General features: G+C 39.9%; 1 protein-coding gene across 2 annotated transcripts in view; it reads left to right on the top strand.

Annotated features, from left to right (window-relative positions):
• The window catches only part of RNF130 (ring finger protein 130), a 188,710-nt gene that overhangs the window by 144,303 nt on the left and 20,621 nt on the right, over positions 1–23,786 (top strand). For both annotated transcript variants that reach the window (XM_064279284.1, XM_010593269.3), the window contains exons 4-6: positions 1,341–1,412; positions 10,492–10,574; positions 22,917–23,013. In XM_064279284.1, the coding sequence (XP_064135354.1) occupies positions 1,341–1,412; positions 10,492–10,574; positions 22,917–23,013 (252 nt within the window). The remainder of the gene's footprint in view (positions 1–1,340; positions 1,413–10,491; positions 10,575–22,916; positions 23,014–23,786) is intronic.

The raw sequence follows: 23,786 nt of genomic DNA, 5'->3' as shown, positions 1-23,786 counted from the left end.
TCTCAGATAAATGAGAATAACTCAGCTTGAATGGTAAATGCACCTTCCTGAGGAGCCCTGGTGGTGCAGTGGTTAAAGCAATCAGCTGCCACCTGCAGGGTCAGCAGTTCAAAACCACCAGCAGCTCCACGGGAGAAAGTCTGCTTCCAAAAAGATTTACAGCCTTGGAAATCCTATAGGGTCACTGTGAATCAGAATCAACTCAACGGCAGTGGGTTTAGGTTTTTTGTTTCTTTTTTTTTTTAAGGAGCCCTGGTGGCGCAGTTGTTAAGAGCTCAGCTGCTGACCAAAAGGTGAGCAGTTTGAATCCACCAGCCACTCCTTGGAAACCCTATAGAGAATTTCTGTTCTGTACTATAGAGTTGCTATGAGTCGGGATCAACTCGACAGCAATGGGTTAAGGCCACATAGTGATCAGCAGTGGCAGAGCCTTCTCCACTGCATCTCTTCTGCCACACATGATGTAATAAACAATTTAAAGGTATATCGAAGGTGCCCTTGTATTAAGAAAGGGTTTATGCATCTAGAGTGATCATCCTTGGGTTGAAGTATAGGAAAGCTGTTAGAACATTAGTGGTAGCTCCAGAGTATACAAAAAGTAGGTTTTGTTAATGCTGTAATATTTCAAATTTTTATAAAATACAAAATGCAGTAGTGATTTATAACACCTGACTTTTTCATTTTCATTATATACTCTCTTAATTATTCAACCAGAATACTGACTATGTGGGACAACTGCCAGCTTTTCTAATTTTTTTAATTGCTCTTTAAAAGTCTTCTGTGGTTTGACATGGAGAGCGATAGTAGAGACTTGATGTATAAATTTAATTATTTAAAAATATAGAGCATCAACAGGGATCATGATAGAGGGTCCAGGACAGAGCTGGATAAAAATGTAGAACAAAATTCTAACTCAAAAAGAAAGACCCAGCTTCCTGGCCTGACAGAGACTGGAGAAACCCTGAGAGTATGCCCCTGGACACCCTTTCAGCTCAGTAATAAGGCCACTCCTGAGGTTCGCCCTTCAGCCAAAGATTGTTCTGAACAGGCCCATGGAACAAAACAAGACTAAAGGGGCTTACCAGCCCTGGGGCAGGGACTGGAAGGCAGGAGGGAACAGGAAAGCTAGTAATAGGGTACCCAGGGTTGAAAAGAGAGAGTGTTGACATGTTGTGGGGTTGTTAACCAATGTCATAGAACAATGTCTGTACTAACTGTTTTATATGAAACTAGTTCTGTAAACCTTCATCTGAAGTACAATCAAAAAAGTAAAATAAAAATAAAGAGCATCATTCAGAGATCTTGCACTTAATGTCTCTTTTTCTTTGTAATTTTCATAGCGTCGTCTTGGAGATGCAGCTAAGAAAGCCATCAGCAAGTTGACAACCAGGACAGTAAAAAAGGGTGATAAGGTATAGTAATGAAATAACTTCAACACTGAAGAAATAATAGTTTTGGTGGGAGAGACTATCCCCTAATCTTCTGTGTTTTATTTGTTAGATCATTATTTTTCTCCAAGTATGCTACCTAATGTTTTATTTTAAATTGCTTTCTCTTTGAAATCTTATTCTTAGTACACTTATCATTTGGAAGCCCTCCCTATTGTTCCTTAACTTATCTGAACTTTTAACATTCTTGACGTTAGTGTCACTGGACTGTGCGCAGTTGCCCTAGCCTTGTCTTTCAGTAGAGTTTTTTATGCTAAAACGTAGCATACGTTTTAGAAGAATTCTAATGGGACAGTTTGTACATTAAACAGCCAGAAGATGTGCATTCTTTTCATATGTGCCCTGTGACTTTGCTGTGTCTCCTTTGTTTTATTTCTTTACCAGTTAAATGGAAAACTAGAAACCCATCTTTCAAGGGAGTTTCGGTTAACAAGGTGCTCTCATTACAGTGGGTTAAGCAGTTTGGAAGAAGGAGAGCACTTCACAGTTGTCAGGGTTTCGCCTACGGTTACCTAGAGTGAAAAAAAAAAATTGCATCTCTAAAGGTGTAAAAACAGAAATGTCTCATGTTCCACCCTCAACTCTAAAATTTTAGCAAAAAATAACCCTAGAAAGATAATTTCAAATGATTCTTCATCCTCCTAAGTTTTACTGCTTTTTTTGGCCTGTACCCATTTTTATCACATTGCATTCACACCACCATGTCTAGTTTCTTTTGACACAGCTCCAGAAGGCAGAGACATTTTAGTGAAGTTCATTGTACATTAAGGAAGGAAAAAAGTAAAAACACAGAAAACAGAAGCAGCATCAAAACAGTTGTACTTTCACCCCAGAGGAGTGGTAACGTACATAGACATTTTCTTGCCCTCCAAAATTTTCCTCCATCTCTTGGCCTGGTGACTTCCAGCTGCCATATTAATTTGACCTTCCCTGGAGTATAACCTACCCATCTTATTCTGTCCACCAGGCCAGCACAAAACAATCTTTCCTCATTAAAACCAATACATCTTCCTAGTTTGTACTTCCCAGACCTGCCAAGAGTTGTCACACTGAGCTTTGGACCAAGTGGCAGTGACATAGCAAATAATCTCACCTTTGCTGACTTAGGTTCCTGGCTTTGGTCCAGACAACTCAGATGGAACCCCTCCTCAGCTTGAGGAGGGAGGAAATCAAGTAAACTGGTGACCAAACACCTGGCTGACTCTTCCTGTTTATGAAGACCCATATTGAGATGATCCCCATGACTGTTTTCTACCCCAAGTCTGTGGCCAGATGCCCAGCTTCCGTACTTATGGTGGGTCTCTAGATAGCAGTCATTGGTGGCTAACTATCTTTTCTGCCTTTACTTAGGTACTTGTAGGCTGTATAATGAAAGCTATTCAGATCAGAATGGCAATGTGAATAGAATGAGAAAGACTGAGCGGCAGTAGCTTCGTGAGAAGAGGGCATAGGAAGAGCTATCTTGCCAGCTGGGAAACCTGGCCTCCTTTAAAACTCTAGAATAATTACACAGCACTTTGCCCAGCAACAGTCTCCCACTGGGCCCCATCCACCATGTGGCATTTTTCCCAAAGTCCAGTCTCTCTTCCCCTTTTTAGCAGTAAATTTCTCTGGGGGAGGTTTTTGGAGGGGGTTCTGTTTGACTATACCCAACAGGCTTCATCCTGTAGACCTCTATCATTCCCAGTAAGATTTCTCCCTATGCGATATCACCAGCTCCTCTGTATTCCTAGCATTCACGTTGAATACGCTCATATTATATTGAAAGGGAAGAAAGAGACTCCGTGCCTATTCAGCTGTAGTATCTTACACATAATGTCTTTAATCTTCATAACAACCTTCAGAAGTTATAGTGCATCCATATTATACAAAATAATCGGGGCTCAGAGAAGTTAAGTTACTAAGGGTTATAACCTTGAGTAAGTAGTTGGATCTGGATTGGAATTTTTTCTGTATTCTTTTTGCTGGATACTAGTGCTTATCACAAGCAAACCAAACCAAATCCATTACTGTCAAATAAATTCTGACTTATAGCGACCCATTAGGGCAGAGTAGAACTGCCCCATAGGGTTTCCAAGGAGCCCCTGGTAGATTCAAACTGCCAACCTTTTGGTTAGCAGCCATAGCTCTTAACCACTATACCACCAAGGCTTCCGTGGTTGTCACTGCCACCTGTAATACTTGAACCATACATGAGTAATAACATATACAGTAAAATCCATAGTCCTTACTAAGTGACAGATACTTTCCTAATGCTTTACATACATACATTACCCCTAATCTTTACAGGAACCCTAAGTATTAGATGGTGGTACCCTTGTTTTGTAGATGAGAATGCTGAAGTTTAGAGAGGTTAAGTAATACAGTGTTTTTATTTGTAAAGAGGGGGTTTTAATGTTGTACTGGGTGTTTACATATTATTTAAAACTCTCAACTACCTTTTGAGGTAGGGCTTATTGTCCTTATTTTAATGTTAGGAAACTGAGACTCAAAGAGATTAATTTGCCCAAGAATATATAGCTTTTATCGGTGGCAGAGCTTGGATTTTTATCTCCAGAGTCCTTGAGGTTTTGTTTTACTAAAGAACTCTTCATAATTTGCACATATTTTAGCAACCAGAGAAAATACAGACCAGGGTATTCCAAGGCAGCTACTCCCTAGGCTTCTGGCCCTGCCTTGTGTTGAAGAGTGGTTACCCTTCCATCCAGAATTCACACTGTGGCAGGTACTATTAGGTACATTGTTAGTGCCAGAGCTGTTGGTCAGTGTGAGCCTCCTTTGCCATGGAGACCCTGCCCGCTGTGTATGTGAGCATTCATTCATAGAGAGCAACAGCATGTGCTGTGGTCAGGTCCTGGGCTGTCAAGGAGCCATCCTCAGGTGAACTCACGATCTGGCGTGAGGGGAAAGAGAGACAAACACATAGATAACTCTGAAGGCACAGAGTAATGGGGGTCATGAAAAAGAACGGATGAGGTATTGAGGGAGAAATGTTTTCCAGCTGATAGAGTTAGTGGAGTATCAGAGAAGACTTACGGAGTTAGTGTCTTTGAGTTGGTCCTTGAAGAATGGGTGACATTCAAGAATGTTGTGGGGACACTAGCTAGAGAAAACAGCATAGACATAAGATTTAAAGTTATTTCCAGGGATAACTACCAGCTCCAAATACAAATTGAGGTTAGTCAGCAGTCCAAGCTCTTTTAATAACGGTGTTGTTAGGTGCTGTCAAGTCAGTTCCGACTCAGAGCTACCCTGTGTACAAAAGAAGGAAATGCTGCTTGGTCCTGTGCCATCCTCACAATTGTTGCTATGCTTGAGCCCATCATTGCAGCCACTGTGTCAGTCCATCTTGTCGAGGGTCTTCCTCTTTCACTGACCCTCTACTTTACAAGCATGATACCCTTCTCCAGGGACTGGTACTTCCTGATAACATGTCCAAAGTACATGAGATAAAGTCCTGCCATTATTTCTAAGGAGCATTCTGGCTGTACCTTCTTCCAAGACAGATTTGTTCATTCTTTTGGCAGTGTATGGTATATTCAATATTCTTCACCAAAATTATAATTCAAAGGCGTCACTCCTTCTCTGGTCTTCCTTATTCATTGTCCAGCTTTCACATGCATATGAGGTGATTGAAAATACCATGGCTTGGGTCAGGAACACCTTAGTCCTAAAAGTGATGTCTTTGCTTTTTAACACTGTAAAAGAGGTCTTTTTCAGCACATTTGCCCAATGCAATGAGTTGTTTGATTTCTTGACTGCTGCACCCATGGGTATTGATTGTGGATCCAAATAAAATGAAATCCTTGACAACTTCAGTCTTTTCTCCATTGTATCATGATGTTGCTTATTGGTCTAGTCGTGAGGATTTTTGTTTACTTTATGTTGGGGCGTAATCCATACCGAAGGCTGTGGTCTTTGATCTTCATCAGTAAGTTCTTCAAATCCTCTTCCCTTTCAACAAGCAAGGTTGTATCATCTGCATATAAAAGGTTGTTAATGAGTCTTTCTCCAATCCTGATGCCACATTCTTCTTCACATAGTCTAGCTTCTCGGATTATTTGCTCAGCACACAGATTGAATAAGTATGGTGAAAGGATACAACCCTGATAACAGTAGTTTCACTGTTCTCCTTTCTAATAACACTAAAATGTGTCCTCAGTGTATTTACATGTAGACTTTCTAATGGTTCCCATTTGGTCCTAGATCTTTGAACTCTTTGAACCTGTACTCTCCATTGTCCTGTGAAAAATCTCTGTTCGTTGTGATCATAATCTCCGTATATCCTCAAATTGTGTATCAGGCATCTGTCAGTTTCCATGCCTTGGCTGTAGACTGCTTTTTCCCTAGAGCAGGGGTTGGCAAACTTTTTCTGCAAAAGGCCAAATTGTTAATATTTTCAGCTTTGTAAGCCATAGGGATGCTGTCTCAGCTACTCAACTTTCAACTAGCATTGTAGCACATAGGCAGCCAAAGACAGTGTGTAACTGAATGAGTGTGGCTGTGTTACAATAAAACTTTATTTACAAAAGCAGACAGTGGGCAGAGTTGGCCTGCAGGCCATAGTTTGCTAACCTCTCCTATAGAGGCATCCCCTTTCCCCCCGCAACACTTAGTGCCACTCTCCCTGGCTCCCTTGTTAATTATGTTTCTGAGCCACTCCTAGATCATTCTGTCCCTGTCTGTCCTTAGAGTTTCCATTTTGAATGTTATAAATGTGCTTTTGTATTCCAAAGTCAGTCCTTAGACTTTATGGTACTCTTTATGGTAAACAAATTTTGAATGATTTTGTGGGACAAAAATAGAAATTGATAATAGAAAAAAGTTTGCTTCAAAAATTTTTTTAAAAGCTATTGCATTAAACATATCCTTAGTTGTAAGCATTTTATTTCATTACAGTGAAATGCAGTGCATAGCAATGCAGAAACTGAAGGCTAAATTGAAAGCCTGTTGATTTATAATAGGTCCTAGACATTAAAGCAGTTGTTTTAGTAACCAACAGATAGCTAAATTAATGTGCTTTATATTTGTAGAATTAGCAGAGGTATATAAGGTTGTTGGTGGTGGTGTTCGTTTTTGTTTTGTTCGGCTTCCTACCATCTTGATCATCCACTCCTTTTCGCAGAAGTGGGTATTAGTGCAAAAGCCTTATGTTAAGAGGAGATAGCACTGTTTTCTTGACTGTTAAGGCTATTATATGGAGGTTTTAGTACTCTCAAATTGAAATCTGCTTATTCTGCTTTTCTGAGTTCTAAACCAGTATCTCCAATTGTTTATTAGATCCTTTTTTTTTTTTTTTTCATTTTAAAATGCCTTAATAGAAAATTAGTACAAATTAAATACAGTAATTGAAAATACAATAGTTAATATTCTTTGATCATTAACTGGGCATTGTGAAGTGCTTTACCTGCAATCTTTTTTTAATGTGCTCATTGAGATAAATTATTCTCACCCTCAGTGTGTAGACGGAATAAGTGAGACATAGAGAGGTTAAGTAAATTGCCCAAGGCAGGAATTGGCAGACCTGAGATTTGAGTCCAGGGAGTTCTGAGGACTTAACAGCCGCTTTCTGCTTCTCAGGGAATCTCAAAAGAGTTACAGAAGGTGAACCTAAGTAATCTAGAAATGTTTCAGTACATTTCTAGTGCCCCTCATTTGTGAAGATGAGATTTCCATCTGGTATCATTTTCCTTGTAGTGCAGGTCTACTTGAGATGTCTCAACTTTGTCTGAAAATAATTTTATTTCTCCCTCACATTTGGAAGATATTGTTGCTGGGTGTAGAGTTCTAGGTTGACATTTTTATTTTAGTACTTGAGAGATGTTGCTTCACTGTCTTCTGGCGTGCATGGTTTCTGATGAAAAGCCTACTGTTGTTCTTATTTTGTTCCTCTGTACATAATATCTTTTTTCTTTGGCTGCTTATAAGATTTTATCATTCGTTTTCAGTGAATTTGATTGGGATATGTCTTGATGTGATTTTATATTTGTTTTGCTTGGAGTTTGTTGTGAGTTTATAATTTTCATCAAATTTGGGAAAATTTCTGCCATTATTTTATCAGATATTTTTTATGTTTTGCCACCCCTTCTGGTAGCTCAATTACGCATATGTTAGATATCTTGGTATTGTCACACAGCTCGTTGATACTCTGTTTTTTCCCTATCTTTTATCTCTTTGTGTTTCTTTTTAGATAGCGTCTATTGCTATGACTTCAAGTTCCCTGATTTTTTCTTCTAAAGTGTCTAATCTGCTCTTAATCCCATTCAGTGTATTTTTCATTTTAGATTTTTATTTTTTCATCTCCAAAGGTTACATTTTGGTCTTTTATATTTTACATTCCTCTTCTCATCATGGTCATGTTTTCCTCCATTTTTTTGAACATATGGAGTATATTTATAATAGCTTTTTTAATGTCCTTTTCTGCTAATTATTATCTGTCATTTTGGGGTCTGTTTCTACTGATTGATTTTTCTACTGGTTATGAATTGTACTTTTCTACTTCTTTTGCATGCCTGGCAATTTTGTATTGGTTGCTAGATGTTGTAAATTTTACATTTTGGGGGTGCTGGATTTTGTTAATTCCATTAATTATTTTGGGGCTTTCTTCTGGGACACAGCTAAGTTACTTAGAATCAGTTGAGGCTTATTTTAGTCTTTATTAAAGAGAAGCCTTTAGTCTAGGGCTAATTTGGCCCTACTATTAAGGTAATGCTTTTCTCAGTACTTGACTCTCTTCTCAATGTTTCTCTTTTTAAGAGACCAGTCCCCTTTGGCTGATTGGTACATGAACTTGTCAGCCCTTTGTAAACTCTGGGGCTTGTTCCACCTATTCCTTACCAGTGGTTCTTTCCCTGGCCTTGAATGTTTTTCGCCCAGGCACGTACAGAAAAGTACTCAAAGACTCAAGAAGACTTCTCTGTAGGTCTCTGAAGTTCTCTCTCCATGCAGCTCGCCCCCCTTTGGTATTTCTGCCTGAAAATTGCCTTGGTATCCCCAAAAGCCAAACTCTGTCTTCTTAACTTACTCAGAACACTGGACTCTGGGCTCCCTTGCCCTGCACTACTATGGCCTGGAAAGTCTGTCCAGAGAGTAAGCTGGGACAATCATAGGGCTCACCTTCCTTCTTGCCTTTGCTTTTAGATACTCTCAAATATTTTTCTTTCCTTAGTTTCAGAGATGAAAAAACGAATCCTAGAATGACAATTGAATACTTTTTGCTAAGATTTAATATTAGCTAAAAGGAACTTATAACTCCAAAGACTCTTATAAACTAATATAAAATAATCACAGTTATTAAAATTAAGCAGTTTGGAATTCTCACCTGTGCCTCATGTTGCCATGCTAGGTGACTAGACGTCATTTTCCTAGGCAACCAGCAAAGCTAATATAGTATGAATAGGTATTTCACGCCCTCCTCTCTGTTACGGTAGTGCTTGGAAACAGAATAACTCCATAACTTGGCTCATTTTTCAGTTAGTATTATTAAACTACTTACTATGAACCAGGGTTGTTTTTTCTGTTCTTACCATTCCTTAGTTCTTCTCCTTTATCCTTTTCTCTAGTGCCAGATGTCTTCATCTTACTCTGTGTTGCTAAGGATTCCTTCCTTGAGCCTGTCCGCCTCTCTGCAGCCCACCTCTTGGCTTGAGCCATCACTTCTCTGTTAATCTTTAGTCAATCATCTCAGGAGGTGCTCTAGGCATTTCTTCAGATTTAACCCCTACTCAAGATGTTCAAAATCCAGCTCAGCATCTTTTCCCCAGGTCACCTTCTCTAACCAGCTTTTCTGTCATTCTCAAAAATCTCCAATACATACTTGAGAATTACATCTCTTTTCCTTACTCTAGTTGGTTACCAAATCTGTCTTCTCTAATAGCACTCTCATTTCCATCCCAGCGTCTCCATTGCTTCCTGTCACTCCTGTGGTCCTGATATCACTTTACCCTTGAAGCTCCTACACAGTCTACTTGCAGCCATTCTTACCATCTTCTCGGCCATTCTGCATACCACAGTCAGTTTAGTCTCCTGAGATGTTTTTATCATGTCACTTTCCTTCTAAGACATTAGCATCTACACCTGCAGCACTGCAACTAATCTGTTGACTGTTCAATTACTGTGCCACACCATCTCCACCTCTTCTTCTGCCTGCTTAGAATAGTCTCTCTCTCCTCTGTCCAGATCCCATTTATACTCCAAGACCCAACTCAGTTTTCTTCTCTTCAGCCACTCAAGGTATCTTGTCTAAATTCAGCCACTGTACCCCCTACTATCTGAGCCACTTGAATGAGGCCTTTTAACAACAGTCTGCCTGTTTTACTCAACAGTGTGGCATGTGAGTGTATAATCCATTTTTATTTCCCTTCGTAGGACATAACAGGAAGTTAAATGGAATTGAGTGTAAGCTAGCTTGAAATAATTCAATATTAATGCAACAATGTGTATCTAGCTCTGTGGCAATATTACAGATTTGCTTTTTTATATGTGAAAGAAATTTGTATTCAGAAAACCATAATAAAGTTTTGGCTGAATACAATGAAAGGATTTGTTAATGATATACTTTAGACTGGGGCATTTCCAGGAACTGAAAGAAAATTGTAACGTGGTTGTGAGTATTTGAAAAATGTTTAAAAATTGAGATGACTTATTATAGCCTTGATGGCTGAAACTTTGTCAGGTGATAGGGTGGGCGTTCAGCAAGGAGGTGGAGAGAGGATATAAGGATAACCCAAGGTTATTGCTGATTTGGATCTTGAAAAAAATTAGAAATCTGACTTGTTTTAAGATATTTCATAAACAGAATTAATGTTAATTATAATGACATAATTTAAAAACAAAATAGGTTGGCTTAGATATTGTCATACCTTGGGTCAGTATATTGATAAAAAAAAAAAGATAGCAGTTGATAATTTATTAAGTTTTTAAATAACCTTTCATTTTATAATCACTTGTTTACAGTAGTTGCCATAGGAAGATTCTTTGCTCAATTACATCTGCTCTGTTTGTGTACTTTTAGCATGACTTGTTACTGTGCTTTTCTTTTCAGGAAACAGACCCTGACTTTGATCATTGTGCAGTCTGCATAGAGAGCTATAAGCAGAATGATGTTGTCCGAATTCTGCCCTGCAAGTATGTTGACTTTATTTGCTTAAATAAGAATGCTGCTGATGTGGCTTGTGTGTCTCCTGTGCACCAGACCCACTCCAAATGGGTATCCGACTTGTTTTTGAGAGCCACCTAGCATAGGGCCTTTGGGAGGCAGGGGCCCACTACATGTTGCTGAAGTGGGAGATTGCAGTCACCAGTGAATAGTGCGCCTCAAGAGCAAATTTCACAAGTCTTTTCTAGTTATGGTAAACAGATGTGCCACACCTCCAGGATCATCTATGACATAAAAACACAAGGTTGAGAAGTTTTATTTGTGACTTTTGTGGGCTTCAAAAACAGCAACTTGTTTATCTCCATCTGCAATCAGGGTACATCACTAGGCCCTCCAGTAAAACCTCAGCAGTGTTCACTTGGCTGTGGATACCAGAACTCTAGGGATTTGGATTAAGTCTTTTTCTGAACTGGAATTATGCCAGGTGGGGAGGACTGATATTTGTCACGTGCCTGCTTGAGGTCAGGTACTCTGTGCCATTTGCATTTGCTGTCTCCTATAATCCTATAATAAGCCCTGGTGGTGCAGTGGTTAAGTGTTTGGCTGCTAACCAAAAGGTCAGCAGTTTGAATCCACAAGTTGCTCCTTGGAAACCCTATGGGGCAGTTCTGCTCTGTCCTGTAGGGTCACTATTTGTCAGAATTGACTCAACAGCAATGAGTTTGGTTTTTTATAATCCTCCCAGCAGTCCTATGTGGGTATTTTTATCCCCACTGTACAGTGAAGAATAATGAAGCCAATAGTCATTTCCCAGGGTCACATAATTCAGAAATGGCAGAGCCAATGTTCACCCAGGTCTGCCTTCCTGTCAGTGCTTGTTGTGTAGTGCCTTACCCCCTGTTCCAGAAGGAGAGTAGTGGCCTGTACTTTGGTGTACTGAAAAGGCCACATTTTCTTCATAAGCATGTTGATTTCTACCAAGCTCTGGGGAATGTGAAATATTAAGTAATGTGATGCTGAGTATCAATTGAAAAAGTACGAAATTACGTACTGAGAAGGATGTTTCTTCTTTCTTCTTTTTAAAACACACGCACAACAACTCTGGCCTTACAGAGCATGTAAATGACAAAATAATTGTTAGTAGTTATCTCCATTAAGGCTCCTGGTCTTATTTACTCACCAAGTAATCAATTTTGAGCCAAGGTAGATAGGTCTTTTTAAAAATCATGGAACCTAAGAATAATTTTATGTACTAAAATAGAAAAGTCAAGATTCCGAAAGTCAAGTCATTCTAGTGTATATGTGAAGGAAAATCTATGAAACAAAAAGTATGCTGCCGTTGTTGAAGGATTAGGTAAGTATGTGCCACTGATCTAAGTTTTGAAAGGAAAATATATATGTGTAGAAAAATGAGTAGGCTATAGACAAAGTTTACCATAAGCTATTGGAGATCACTATTTTAATTTTCTTCTATTTTTTAAATACCTTCTAAGTTTCCTACAGTAATATTAATTTTGCAATCAGAACGAAATCACTCAACAATGTTTTTAAAAGAAAAAATTTCAAAAATAAAGGTTAAAACAAACAAAAAATAAAGTAATGGTGTCCTAAAGAAAGTTAAAGTATGTAATGACCAAGTTATCGTCACCTGCAGTCATTCACAATCTAAAAACAGAACACCTAACAGAAATGTAAATAAAGATAAAAATCAGGAAAACAGTTGGCAGAATACATCATAAAGCATAACCAGCTATAACCTGCTTTCAAGGAAATGTTTTTACATGCACAGATTTTTTTTTTTTGACAGCATAATGACCAGAAAGAAGCCAAGTATTTCCAAAATCTCTGTCTTCCTATGTCAGTCCACAATCCTCCAGAGCCATCTGGGACCTAGGAACGAAGGCCTCCAAAACCATTCCTGGTTATTACTAATAAAAGTATCTTCCTCAAAAAAGTCCCACCGAAAATAGATTATTCAGGGAAGCTTGCTCCCCATTCTCTATATCCCTTACTGTTAGCTTTCCCAAAGTTTCATTCTTAGTTCTCTTTGTCTTAATTTAGTCTCGTGCTTTCCAAACCTGACTGTGTGTTGGAATCGGGAGGGGAACTTCAAAAACACATCCTGGCAGAGCCCAGGCATTTTTAGTTTTAATAAGTACCTGGGTGGTTTGATCCTGCAAAGCCATGTCCTTTTTTGAGATTCACAGCTTTGGTTGATCTCTTCCCTTTCCGTGACTGCACCTACCACCAGAGAAGTGGCCATCAACCTTTTGTGTTTGTGGTCTAGTTTTGAATTTTAGGTAAACTTACTAGAATTTCTTTGCCTCAATAGTTACTGCACTATTCACTTGGTTGTCTTTTAGTTCAGTCTTTGACAAGGAATGCTTACTGCCTGACTGTGTTTCAGAGTTCTCCAGGTGGTTTTGGAACCCAGTTGATACTTGTTACTGTAACATCTTAAATTTCACCAAGTTATACCTCTGTCTGAACTATATTGGACAACCTGCTCGGTAAAACATTTAACCGAACTGAGATGGTGACAACAGTATGAGGCTCAGGTGTACTAAAAATTAACTGCACGTTGAGCAGCGTTTTGACAGTTTGACCTAGATCATGCTTTCTTGACCTCGGCATTGTTGACATGTTGGACCAGATCATTTTTTGTTGTGGGGGCTGGCTTGTGTAAAAAAAAGGCTTGTGTATTACAGGATATTTAGCAGTATACCCCCTAGATGGCAGTAGCTCCACCACCAACAACACCAATCGTGACAACCAGAAATGACTTCAAACACTGCCAAAATGTCCCCAGGGAATAATATCACCCCAAGTTGAGAACCACTAATGTGGAGAATGGCTTGTTGTTAGGCGTGAGCGAGTCAGTTGCAACTCATAAGTGAACCTGTGTACCACAGAATGAAACATTGCCCAGTTGTGATGGTTAATACTGTGTATCAGTTTGGCTGGGCCATGATTCTCTGTGTTTATATGTGATCACTCCCGTGATGGAATCTGCTGTGAGTAGCCAGTCAGTTGAAAGGGAGTTTCCTTGGCGGTGTGGCCTGCATCTGAATATAAACAGACATTCTGGCTTTTTGCTCACTCTGGATCTTGTGGCTACCTACTGCTCATCTGACCTCAAACTCTTGGGACTTGAGCTATCAGCTTATCTGCAGATCTTGGGATTTGGATCCTGCGTCTGCCTCCTGTTATCTGACTTCCAGCTCTTGGGAGTTGAGCTGTCAGCTTATCTGCAGATCTTAGAATTCATGAGTCTTCACAGCCTGAGAGCGGACGCCCTGCTGTCCAACCTGCCAATCTTGGGTTCTCCAGCCCCTGCAGCTATGTGAATTGAGAAGAGCCTCTATCCTGGTCCACGGGCTTCCATCTGCAATCAAATGAGCCATTCCCTTAATGTAAATCTCTCTTTGTATATACTTATATGCTTTACTGGTTTTGCTTCTCTATAGAACCCAGCCTAAGACACCAGCCCTGCGCCACCCTCACACTCATTGTTATGCTTGAGCCTATTGTTGCAGCCACTGTGTCAATCCATCTCCTTGAGAGTCTTCCTCTTTTTCAATAATCTTCTACTTTACCAAGCATGATGACCTTCTCCAGGGACTGATACCTCCTGATAATGTGTCTAAACTCTGTGAGACATAGCCTTGCTATCCTTGCTTCCAAGGAGCATTCTGGCTATACTTCCTCCAAGGCAGATTTGTTCATTCTTTGGCAGTCCATGGTATATTCAATATTCTTCTCCAGTACCATAGCCCAAAGACGCTAATTCTTCTTTGGTCTTCCTTAATCATTGTCCAACTTTCACATGCATATGAGGTGATTGAAAATACCATGGCATGGGTCAGGGTCACCTTAGTCTTTGAGGCGGTATCTTTGCTTTTTAACACTTCATAAAGGTCTTTTGCAGCATATTTGTCCAATGCAATATGTCGTTTGATTTCTTGACTGCTGTTTCCATGAGTGTTGATTGTCGATCCAAGTAAAATGAAATCCTTGACAACTTCCATATTTTCTCCACTTATCATGATGTTGCTTATTGGTCCACTTGTGAGGATTTTTGTTTTCTTTATGTTGAGGTGCAATCCATACTGAAAGCTGTGGTCTTTGATCTTCAGTAAGTGCTTCAAATCCTCTTCACTTTCAGCAAGCAAGGTGTGTCATCTGCATAATACAGGTTGTTAATGAGTCTTATCCAGTCCTGATACACCATTCTTCATATAGTCCAGCTTCTCAGATTATTTACTCAGCATATAGATTGAATAAGTATGGTGAAAATACAATCCTGACGCACACCTTTCCTGACTTTAAACCACACAGTATCCCCTTGTTCTGTTTGAACAGCTGCCTCTTTATCTATGTACAGGATCCTCATAAGCACAATTCACTGTTCTGAAATTCCCGTTCGCAGTGTTATCCATAATTTGTTATTATTCACACAGTTGAAGAATGTGTTTGCATAGTCAGTAAAACACAGGTAAACATCTTTCTGGTATTCTCTGCTTTCAGCCAGGACCATCTGATATCAGCAATGATATCACTGGTTCCACGCCCTCTTCTGAATCCAGCTTGAATTTCTGGCAGTTCCCTGTCAATGTACTTCTGCAGCCACTTTTGAATAATCTTCAGCAAAATGTTACTTGCCTGTGATATTAATGATACTGTTCAATAATTTCCACATTCAGTTGGATCACCTTTCTTTGGAATAAGCATAAATACTGATCTCTTCCAGTAGGTTTTCACTGGCTAATTCTTTTCAGAAGTAGACTGCCCAGTCCTCCTTTCTAGTCTATCTTAGTCTGGAAGCTCAGCTGAAACCTGTCTGCCGTGGGTGACCCTGCTGGTATTTGAATACCAATGGCATAGCTTCCAGCATCACAGCAACATGCAAGCCCCCACAGTACTACAAACTGTTACACACATGGGGGGCAGAATAGCTACAAATAGCTCACAAATGGTCATCTTTATGCCACATCTTCTCCAAACCTCTTTCCAAATGATGTCCCTCAAGTACCTTTGAATTTCCTCTTACCTTGTGCTTCTACTTGAACTATTCCTTATGCCTAGGATGCCCTTCCCTTCCTTTTTTTTTTTTTTCTTTGTCTCTGTGGTCTTTGAAACCAAGCCTAGTTGTTGCCCCTTCCTTAGAAGGAATACTTGTCTTCCTTGATCTCACATTGCCAGGTGACTCTGGTATCTCACTATCTTCCCACAGGACTCTGGACAGATGCTAAAATGGCACTTCAGTCAGGTCCTGAGCACTGCCCTTAAACCCTTCTCTCTTCCCCTGGCTGGCTCTCCCCATTATCACAGCAGCACTTTCACCTAAACACCTGAACTCACCCATCACTTCACAGAGAAAATAATGGGTATTCTCTCAACTTCCTGACCACGGGCGTTCGGACACCTCTCTTGTACCACCATATCAACCTGGGCCACTGCATACCAGTTTTCTCTGGTTTGCACTGTTGACTGTCTGTTCCCTTCTCCGGCTTTTATTCTTCCTATCTCTACTCATCAGCATTTAATCATGCTCAACCATTTGCTATTCCAATTTTTAAACTCTTTCGAACCCACCCTTCTCCAGATATCACACTGCAGCTTCTGCCCTTCAAGTCAGACTTTTAAAAGGGTCTGCACTCTCCTCTTCTTCACCTCAGTAATTTTTAACAAGTCTGCCTGGAGAGGGAACAAAAACTCTGTGTAGATAAGAAGCCTCTCATGGATTGCTGACTTCTTGTTGTGTGACCTTTACTTTTCAACTTCTGTCACATTAATTTATTGTGGACAGATGGCATCTGGCATTGTTTTGGGGACCTCCTACTTGTGTCAGTTGATTACAGTTGATCATCCTTTAGATGTTAGCCAGAATGTCTTAGAAACTAGAAAACTGTCACCTTATTTAGACCTCTTTTATTTGAACATGAGCCACAAAATTTTTTAGTACTTAGAAATACTTTTTTAGGAGTGGAGAACTACAAGTTGGGTAAACTAAAGTCTCTGATGCCACTTTAGAAGCTAAAATGGGTCAGTCAGCTAGCTGGCTGAGGAGTTACTGTGATCACTCGTCCCTCCCTCCCCCTGCGCCCAGGGAGGGGAGGTTCTGATTTAAACAGTGTCTGTTGCCAGCCCAGGCTAGGGGATAAGAGTTGCCTCTGACCCTTAATAATCCTGGATTCTTTTATATTTGCCAGGTTTTTGCACGTACTCATAGGCTACAAACCCATTGCCGTGGAGTCAGTTCTCACTCATAATGTCCCTATAGAACGAAGTAGAACTCCATAGGGTTTGAAAGGAGCAGCTGGTAGATGCAAACTGCCAGCCTTTTGGTTAGCAGCCAAGAGGCTACAGAGCTGTGAAAACAACTTCCCTTAAATATAGACTCCTCATTCCACCACCAGCTGCTTTCTGATCACTCTCTAGCTTATGGCATATGCGGGAAGTAGGAAAGGAGAGGGTACATGATTTCAGAATTATTGGTTTTGTTCCTTTTATATTCTATACATTTCACATTCCGTCTTTCTTACAGAATAAAGGACTTTGTTGAAGCTCTAATATGCCTGTGATTTTCCTGTTTCATTGTTCCCCAATACATCGTCTGATTTCTACCCCAGTAGACCCAACCGTAATATGGTGGGCCCTTTTCCACTTTTATGTGGACTTTGATTATTTGAATCTTTTGCATTGTAACAGTCCAAAGGGGCTTCTTTTAAGAGTCTGGGTTGCCCCAAGTGCCTTCTTCTGAGGTCTCTCTCTGGGTGTTGGTGGTGGTGGTTATTAGGCGCTGTCGAGTTGGTTCCGACTCATAGCGACCCTATGCACAACAGAACGAAACACTGCACCATCCTTACAATTGTTGTTATGCTCAAGCTCATTGTTGCGGCTGCTGTGTCAGTCCACCTTGTTGAGGGTCTTCCTCTTTTCTGCTGACCCTGTACTTTGCCAAGCATGATGTCCTTCTCCAAGGACTGATCCCTCCTGACAACATGTCCAAAGTATGTAAGAGGCAGTCTCGCCATCCTTGCTTCTAAGGAGCTTTCTGGTTGTACTTCTTCTAAGACAGATTTGTTCGTTCTTTTGGCAGTCCGTGGTATATTCAATATTCTTCACCAACACCACAATTCAGAGGCATCAGTTTCTCTTCGGCCTTCCTTATTCATTGTCCAGCTTTCACATGCATATGATGGGATTGAAAATACCATGGCTTGGGTCAGGTGCACCTTAGTCTTCAAGGTGACATCTTTGCTCTTCAACACTTTAAAGAGGTCCTTTTTAGCATATTTACCCAATGCAATGCATCTTTTGATTTCTTGACTGCTGCTTCCATGGCTGTTGATTGTGGATCCAAGTAAAATGAAATCCTTGACAACTTCAGTCTTTTCTCCGTTTATCATGATGTTGCTCATTGGTCCAGTTGTGAGGATTTTTGTTTTCTTTATGTTGAGATGCAATCCATACTGAAAACTGTAGTCTTTGATCTTCATTAGTAAGTGCTTCAAGTCTTTTTCACTTTCAGCAAGCAAGGTTGTGTCGTCCGCATAGCGCAGGTTGTTAATGAATCTTCCTCCAATCCTGATGCCCCATTCTTCTTCATACAGTCCAGCTTCTCCTATTATTTGCTCAGCATACAGACTGAATAGATATGGCGAAAGAATACAACCCTGACACACACCTTCCTTGACTTTAAACCACTGGGCATCCCCTTGTTCTGTCTGAACAACTGCCTCTGGATCTATGTAAAGGTTCCTTGTGAGCACAGTTAAGTGTTCTGGAATTCCCATTCTTCGCAATGTTATCCATAACTTGTTATGATCCATACGGTTGAATGCCTTTGTATAGTCAATAAAACACAGGTAAACATCCTTCTGGTATTCTCTGTTCTCAGCCAAGATCCATCTGACATCAGCAGTGATATCCCTGGTTCTACGTCCTCTTGTGAAACCGGCCTGAATTTCTGGCATTTCCCTGTCAATACACTGCTGCAGCCGTTTTTGAATGATCTTCAGCAAAATTTTGCTTGCGTGTGATATTAATGATATTGTTCTATAATTTCCACATTCAGTTGGATCACCTTTCTTGGGAACAGGCATATTCCAGTCAGTTGGCCAGGAAGAAATATGCCAAGAAATATGGAAGACAGCTTCCTGGCCAACTGACAACTGGATGTTGGTTGGCCCGGGCGTATGGGTGCTGGCATGTCTGGGGCCTGAAGCACATTAGAACAATGTCTTAACCATTTACTGGAGTATCATGTGAAAAAATTAATGTTACTTTGCCTGAGCATATATTTGTAATACCTTTCATTTGTACAGTCTTTGGTACTTTTCTAAGTATTCCACATACAGTTTTTCATTTACTTCTCTAAACACACTTCCCCAGTATTCCTTGCCCCCTGCAACTTTTCAGATGAGAAAGCTCGGAGTCAGAAAGGATGGTTTGGAGAGAGTCAGACAGCTGTAGTGACAGAGCTTTGCCTAGAAGGAAGGGAAAGGCCATGTCAAGTTTGGTGAAACAGAAGCAAGAGGGTTAAGAGAATGGGTGATGACCAAAGGAGGCAACAATACAGGACAGTTTTTCACAAAGATTACATCAGTGATGGGAAGGAGAGCACTTGGCTTGTGTCAGAGGGTCAGTAAAGAGAAAAATTGCTCGACTTTGTTTTCAGAAGAGGGATGTGCTATGGGAATCAGAGACTCAAGATATCTGGGCAGGATGCACAGAAGCTGGACTGTTAGGAAATCTGAAAAGGTAGATGCTAGATCAGAGGAAGGGAAGAGGAAAGAAAAGGAAAATTTCTTACTTTTGCCGAGAGGCCAAGGTGGGTGGGGGAATAAAAAAGTTATGGGATAGGTGGATAGTCAAAAGGAAAAGTTTATTTTGTTTTTAAAGAAAAACTTCCTTCCAGATTTTGAGTTAGCTAAGGAGGGGAGGCTTTTTCAGATTGTTCCTAGAGGGCCTGTTAGTTTTTATTGTCTTTCATTACAATACCCCACAGTTTGGAGAAGAGTTATCGAATTTATATACTACAACAAGGGAGAGGGCCACTTCTTTTAGATCAGTAAACCTACAGGGAAAAAATTATTCAAGAAGCCAGTGTTAGAAAAGTCCATAATTAATGTAAAGTTTAAGGAACAGATAGGCAAAGAACACTTAGCTCATGAAGCTTTTAAATCTAAGTACAGAGATTATACATTTTTGTTCTTTCCAAATAATCAGTGAAGGACAGTAAGAAAAGGGAAGAAACAAAAGCACTGTCTAGAATAAGGAAGGCTGAAAGACCTCTATTTACCCAAAGTCACTGCTACTTGATTTTTTGCACCAATGTCTCCACTCAACAGCTGGTTAAATTTAGCTGCCCCCCACCCTTCATATCTCCCCACTCTACACCAAAGCAGTCCTGATCTTCTGGCGCTGTCAGAGATCACATAGCCTTACTTCTTCTGTCACTTGTCAACCTGCCAAATCCCTCTGTCACCCTGCGTAGAACTGGCCTACAGTACCTTTCCAGCCACCCCATCTCCACCCAGTAAAAGCTAAATGCTCAGGGCCCTTTAATCAGGGGTCCATCAGCCACCTGAAGACATATGCCAGATATGAGGCAGATGTGCCCTCGTAACTTTTTAGGGAGAGGTTCTATAATTTCTATCAGATCTAAAGGGATCTATATCCCCAGAACAGTTAAGAAACCTTGTCTTTGTTAGACTGCAGTCAGCACTGGTATAGTTGACAAGTGCTGGGAAGTAAACTCTGGTTCTGAGAACCCACCTCAGGTGGAGCTATGCAGTAAGGAACGCCATCCTTCATCTTCATCTTAAAGTATGCTCATAGGTGGATACAAGCATGACTGTTAGGTGTACCAAGAAGCCAATATAACAGTGCATTTATATGTATACTAAGTAAATTTAGGTCTCAGCTACAGATTGGTCACTCTTCCATTCCTTACATAAAATCCTTAAGAATTTAGATAAAAGCCTTTAGGTATGATGAGGGTCAGGTTAACTTTATTAGCTATAAGAATGACTAGATTGAAAGATTCAGACTTCAAGATCTTCTTATCCCAAAGAATTGGGTACAAGGCCACCAAGTGGTCATAGGTGGGTAGGTATATAATGTTCAGGCAAATGTTGTTAGGTGCCATCTGTTCCAACTCATACCAACTCTGTGCGTAACACAATGAAACACTGCCCAGTCCTGCACCATCCTCACAGTTGTTGCTGCGCTTGAGCTCATCATTGCAGCCACTGTCAACCTATCTTGTTAAGAGTTTTCCTCTCTTTTGGTGACCCTCTACTTTACCAAGCATGATGTCCTTCTCCAGGGACTGGTCCCTCCTGATAACATGTTCAAAGTACGTGAGACGATGTCTCGCCATATTCACTTCCAAGGAGCATTCTGGCTGTACTTCTTCCAAGACAAATTTGTTCATTCTTCTGGCAAAACCAAAAACCAAACTCATTACTGTTGAGTCGATTCCAACTCATAGTGACCCTATAGGACAGAGTAGAACTGACCCATAGGGTTTCCAAAGAGCAGCTGGTGGATTTGAGCTGCTGACCTTTTGGTTAGCAGCCGAGTTCTTAACCCCTGTGCCGCCAGGGCTCCTATTCAAGTATTCTTTGCCAACACCATAATTCAAAGGCATCAATTCTTCTGTCTTCCTTATTCGTTGTCTAGCTTTTGCATGCATACAAGACAATTGGAAAATACCATGGCTTGAGTCAGGCACACCTTAGTCCTCAAAGTGAGTGACATCTTTGCTTTTTAACACTTTTAAAGAGGTTTTTGCAGCAGGTTTGCTCAGTGCAATACGTTGTTTGATTTCTTGCCTGCTGCTTGCATGAGTATTGGTTGTGAATCCAAGTAAAATGAAATCCTTGACAACTACTTCAGTCTTTTCTCCATTTATCATGATATTGCTTACTGGTCTAGTTGTGAGGATTTTTGTTTTATGTTGAGGTGTAATCCATACTGAAGGCTATGGTCTTTGATCTTCATCAGAAAATGCTTCAAGTCCTCTTCACTTCGCTCAAGCAAAGTTGTGTCATCTGCATATTGCAGGTTGTTAATGTTAATTCCTCCAATCCTGATGCCAGGTTCTTCATATAGTCCAGCTTCTTGGATTATGTGCTCAGCATAGAGATTGAATAAGTACAATTAAAGGATATAACCCTGACGTACACCTTTCTTGACTTTAAGCCACACAGTATCCCCTCATTCTGTTGAAAGGACTGCCTCTCGGTCTATATATGGGTTCCTTACATGGTAATAGGTGGGTAGGTATATAATGTTCAAGCTAATAATGCTTATTCCATATCCCAGTTTAAAACAGTGAGTTTTCTAGACCTCTTACTTTTTAATCAAAACTGCATTTTTAAGCAGCTCTATATAGAAGCATTAACTTATAAATTAGCAATCAACATTTTAAAGGCATACCATGGTTCAATTTGGTATCCTTCTCAACATTTCTTTAGTTTTTCTTATCCCAATACTCAGGTTATAACATTCCTTCCAAAGATGCCCTGAGTGCCTGTCCTGGCATCTGCCCTTTCCAGGTGACCAGGACTCTGGCACTTCCATATGGCTTCATTTTGGCTTCTCAGGGCTACCATGCAGGGGTACTCGAACTTCGGGAATCATTTCTACAGCTCTCTCGAAGTGTTTTCTCCCTTCTGAAGGGCACAGGTTCCTTTTTCTAAGAACCCAAAACCCTATGTGACTGACTTATTTCCAGTCACGAGGATGTGACTTTTTCCTCTCCTAAATAAGAGAAATATCACCCATCCTCCACTTTTAACATTTTGGCTGAAATCTGCTAGCTAAGTGTTATTTGATCCTTCAGCACAGTACAGCCCTAAAAACAGTTCAAACTATTGTAACTTTTACGGTTAACATAGGTTGCTTAGAATTTTTTTTAAATAATATTTTAAGTGATTTTTAAACAGGGTTACATGAAACTAATAATTATGCAGAGAACTCTTGATTCAATATCTTTTTGAAATTCCATTTTTCTGCTTTAGCTATTACAGAAAACATAGCTGATTCTTTAAGGTATGATTCATGACCTCCATTCCTAATAAATTTCCTAAGTTTCCTCAAGTCTATTTTGAAATTTGGTGAAATAAAAAGTCCAAACAGCCAAATCTACTTATCAGTCTCATTATACAGTGGTATAGATACATAATACTGGGTTCAGATTTTTTGTTTAATAAATCTCCAATATTTGTTTCTTGGGACTTGCAAATATGTCCTAAAAGGGAGGAAAAACAGACTAATTAAAAATTCCACATGTTTGCATTTGGCACTAGTAGGTTTTCAGTGTATAACTTGTAACATAATTTTGCATTGTTTTATAGGCATGTTTTCCACAAATCCTGCGTGGACCCCTGGCTTAGTGAACATTGTACCTGTCCTATGTGCAAACTTAATATTTTGAAGGCCTTGGGAATTGTGGTATGTTTCCTGTTTTGTAACTACGTTTGTGTAGTGTCATATCTTAAGCGTAACATAATATAACAGTTAGCATAATAAGCATAATTACGTCTCAGGAGAAAACACAGTTAATGCAGCAGTACCTTTCTTCCAGATTACTTAACCTCTAATCCATCTGAGGGAACTCCTGGAAAAGAAGATCAATAACTATACTAGTTCATTTTAAAAAGTATGCTTCTGTTGAGTGGTGGGTATGATGAAGAACTGAGGTAGAGAGAAAGATAAATGATTTTTCTTTATTCCAGTATCTTAAAAAAAAAGAATAGGATTAAGACTTAACTTTTGGTCCAGTAGTAGTTTTTTCCGTATGCAGCATAATATGACACTATGTTGTCACTTGTGTTCCTTCCTCATGAGTTTGGCCTTGGCCTCTTGTGTTGATAAGTTGTGAACAGTGGAGGTGGGCAATGAAAAAAGTCCTGGGGGAAACCTTTGACACCCTGGAAATTGCGTTAGCCAGATGTACTGCATCTGGTATTTGAGGTTTGACAGGTGCTAAATCCATGCTGACCCACCAAAGACCTTGAAGACTGTCTACATTTCCTTGCTTAAGAGCAATGTATATTCAGGGTTATTGCTTTTTAGAGAAAAATAAAATACTTCCTGGTCTCAAAAAAAAGTGACTGAATAACCTCCTTAGGGAGCAAAAAGTCTAGTTTGACCTAACAGAAGAACTCATTATTTTAGCTTTGCAATCCAAAGAGGAGCTAAATAGTTGTATTTGAAATACGGTA

Source organism: Loxodonta africana, chromosome 2 (genome assembly GCF_030014295.1).
Source record: "Loxodonta africana isolate mLoxAfr1 chromosome 2, mLoxAfr1.hap2, whole genome shotgun sequence".
Taxonomy (NCBI): domain Eukaryota; kingdom Metazoa; phylum Chordata; class Mammalia; order Proboscidea; family Elephantidae; genus Loxodonta; species Loxodonta africana.
This window is presented reverse-complemented; position numbering and strand designations above follow the sequence as displayed.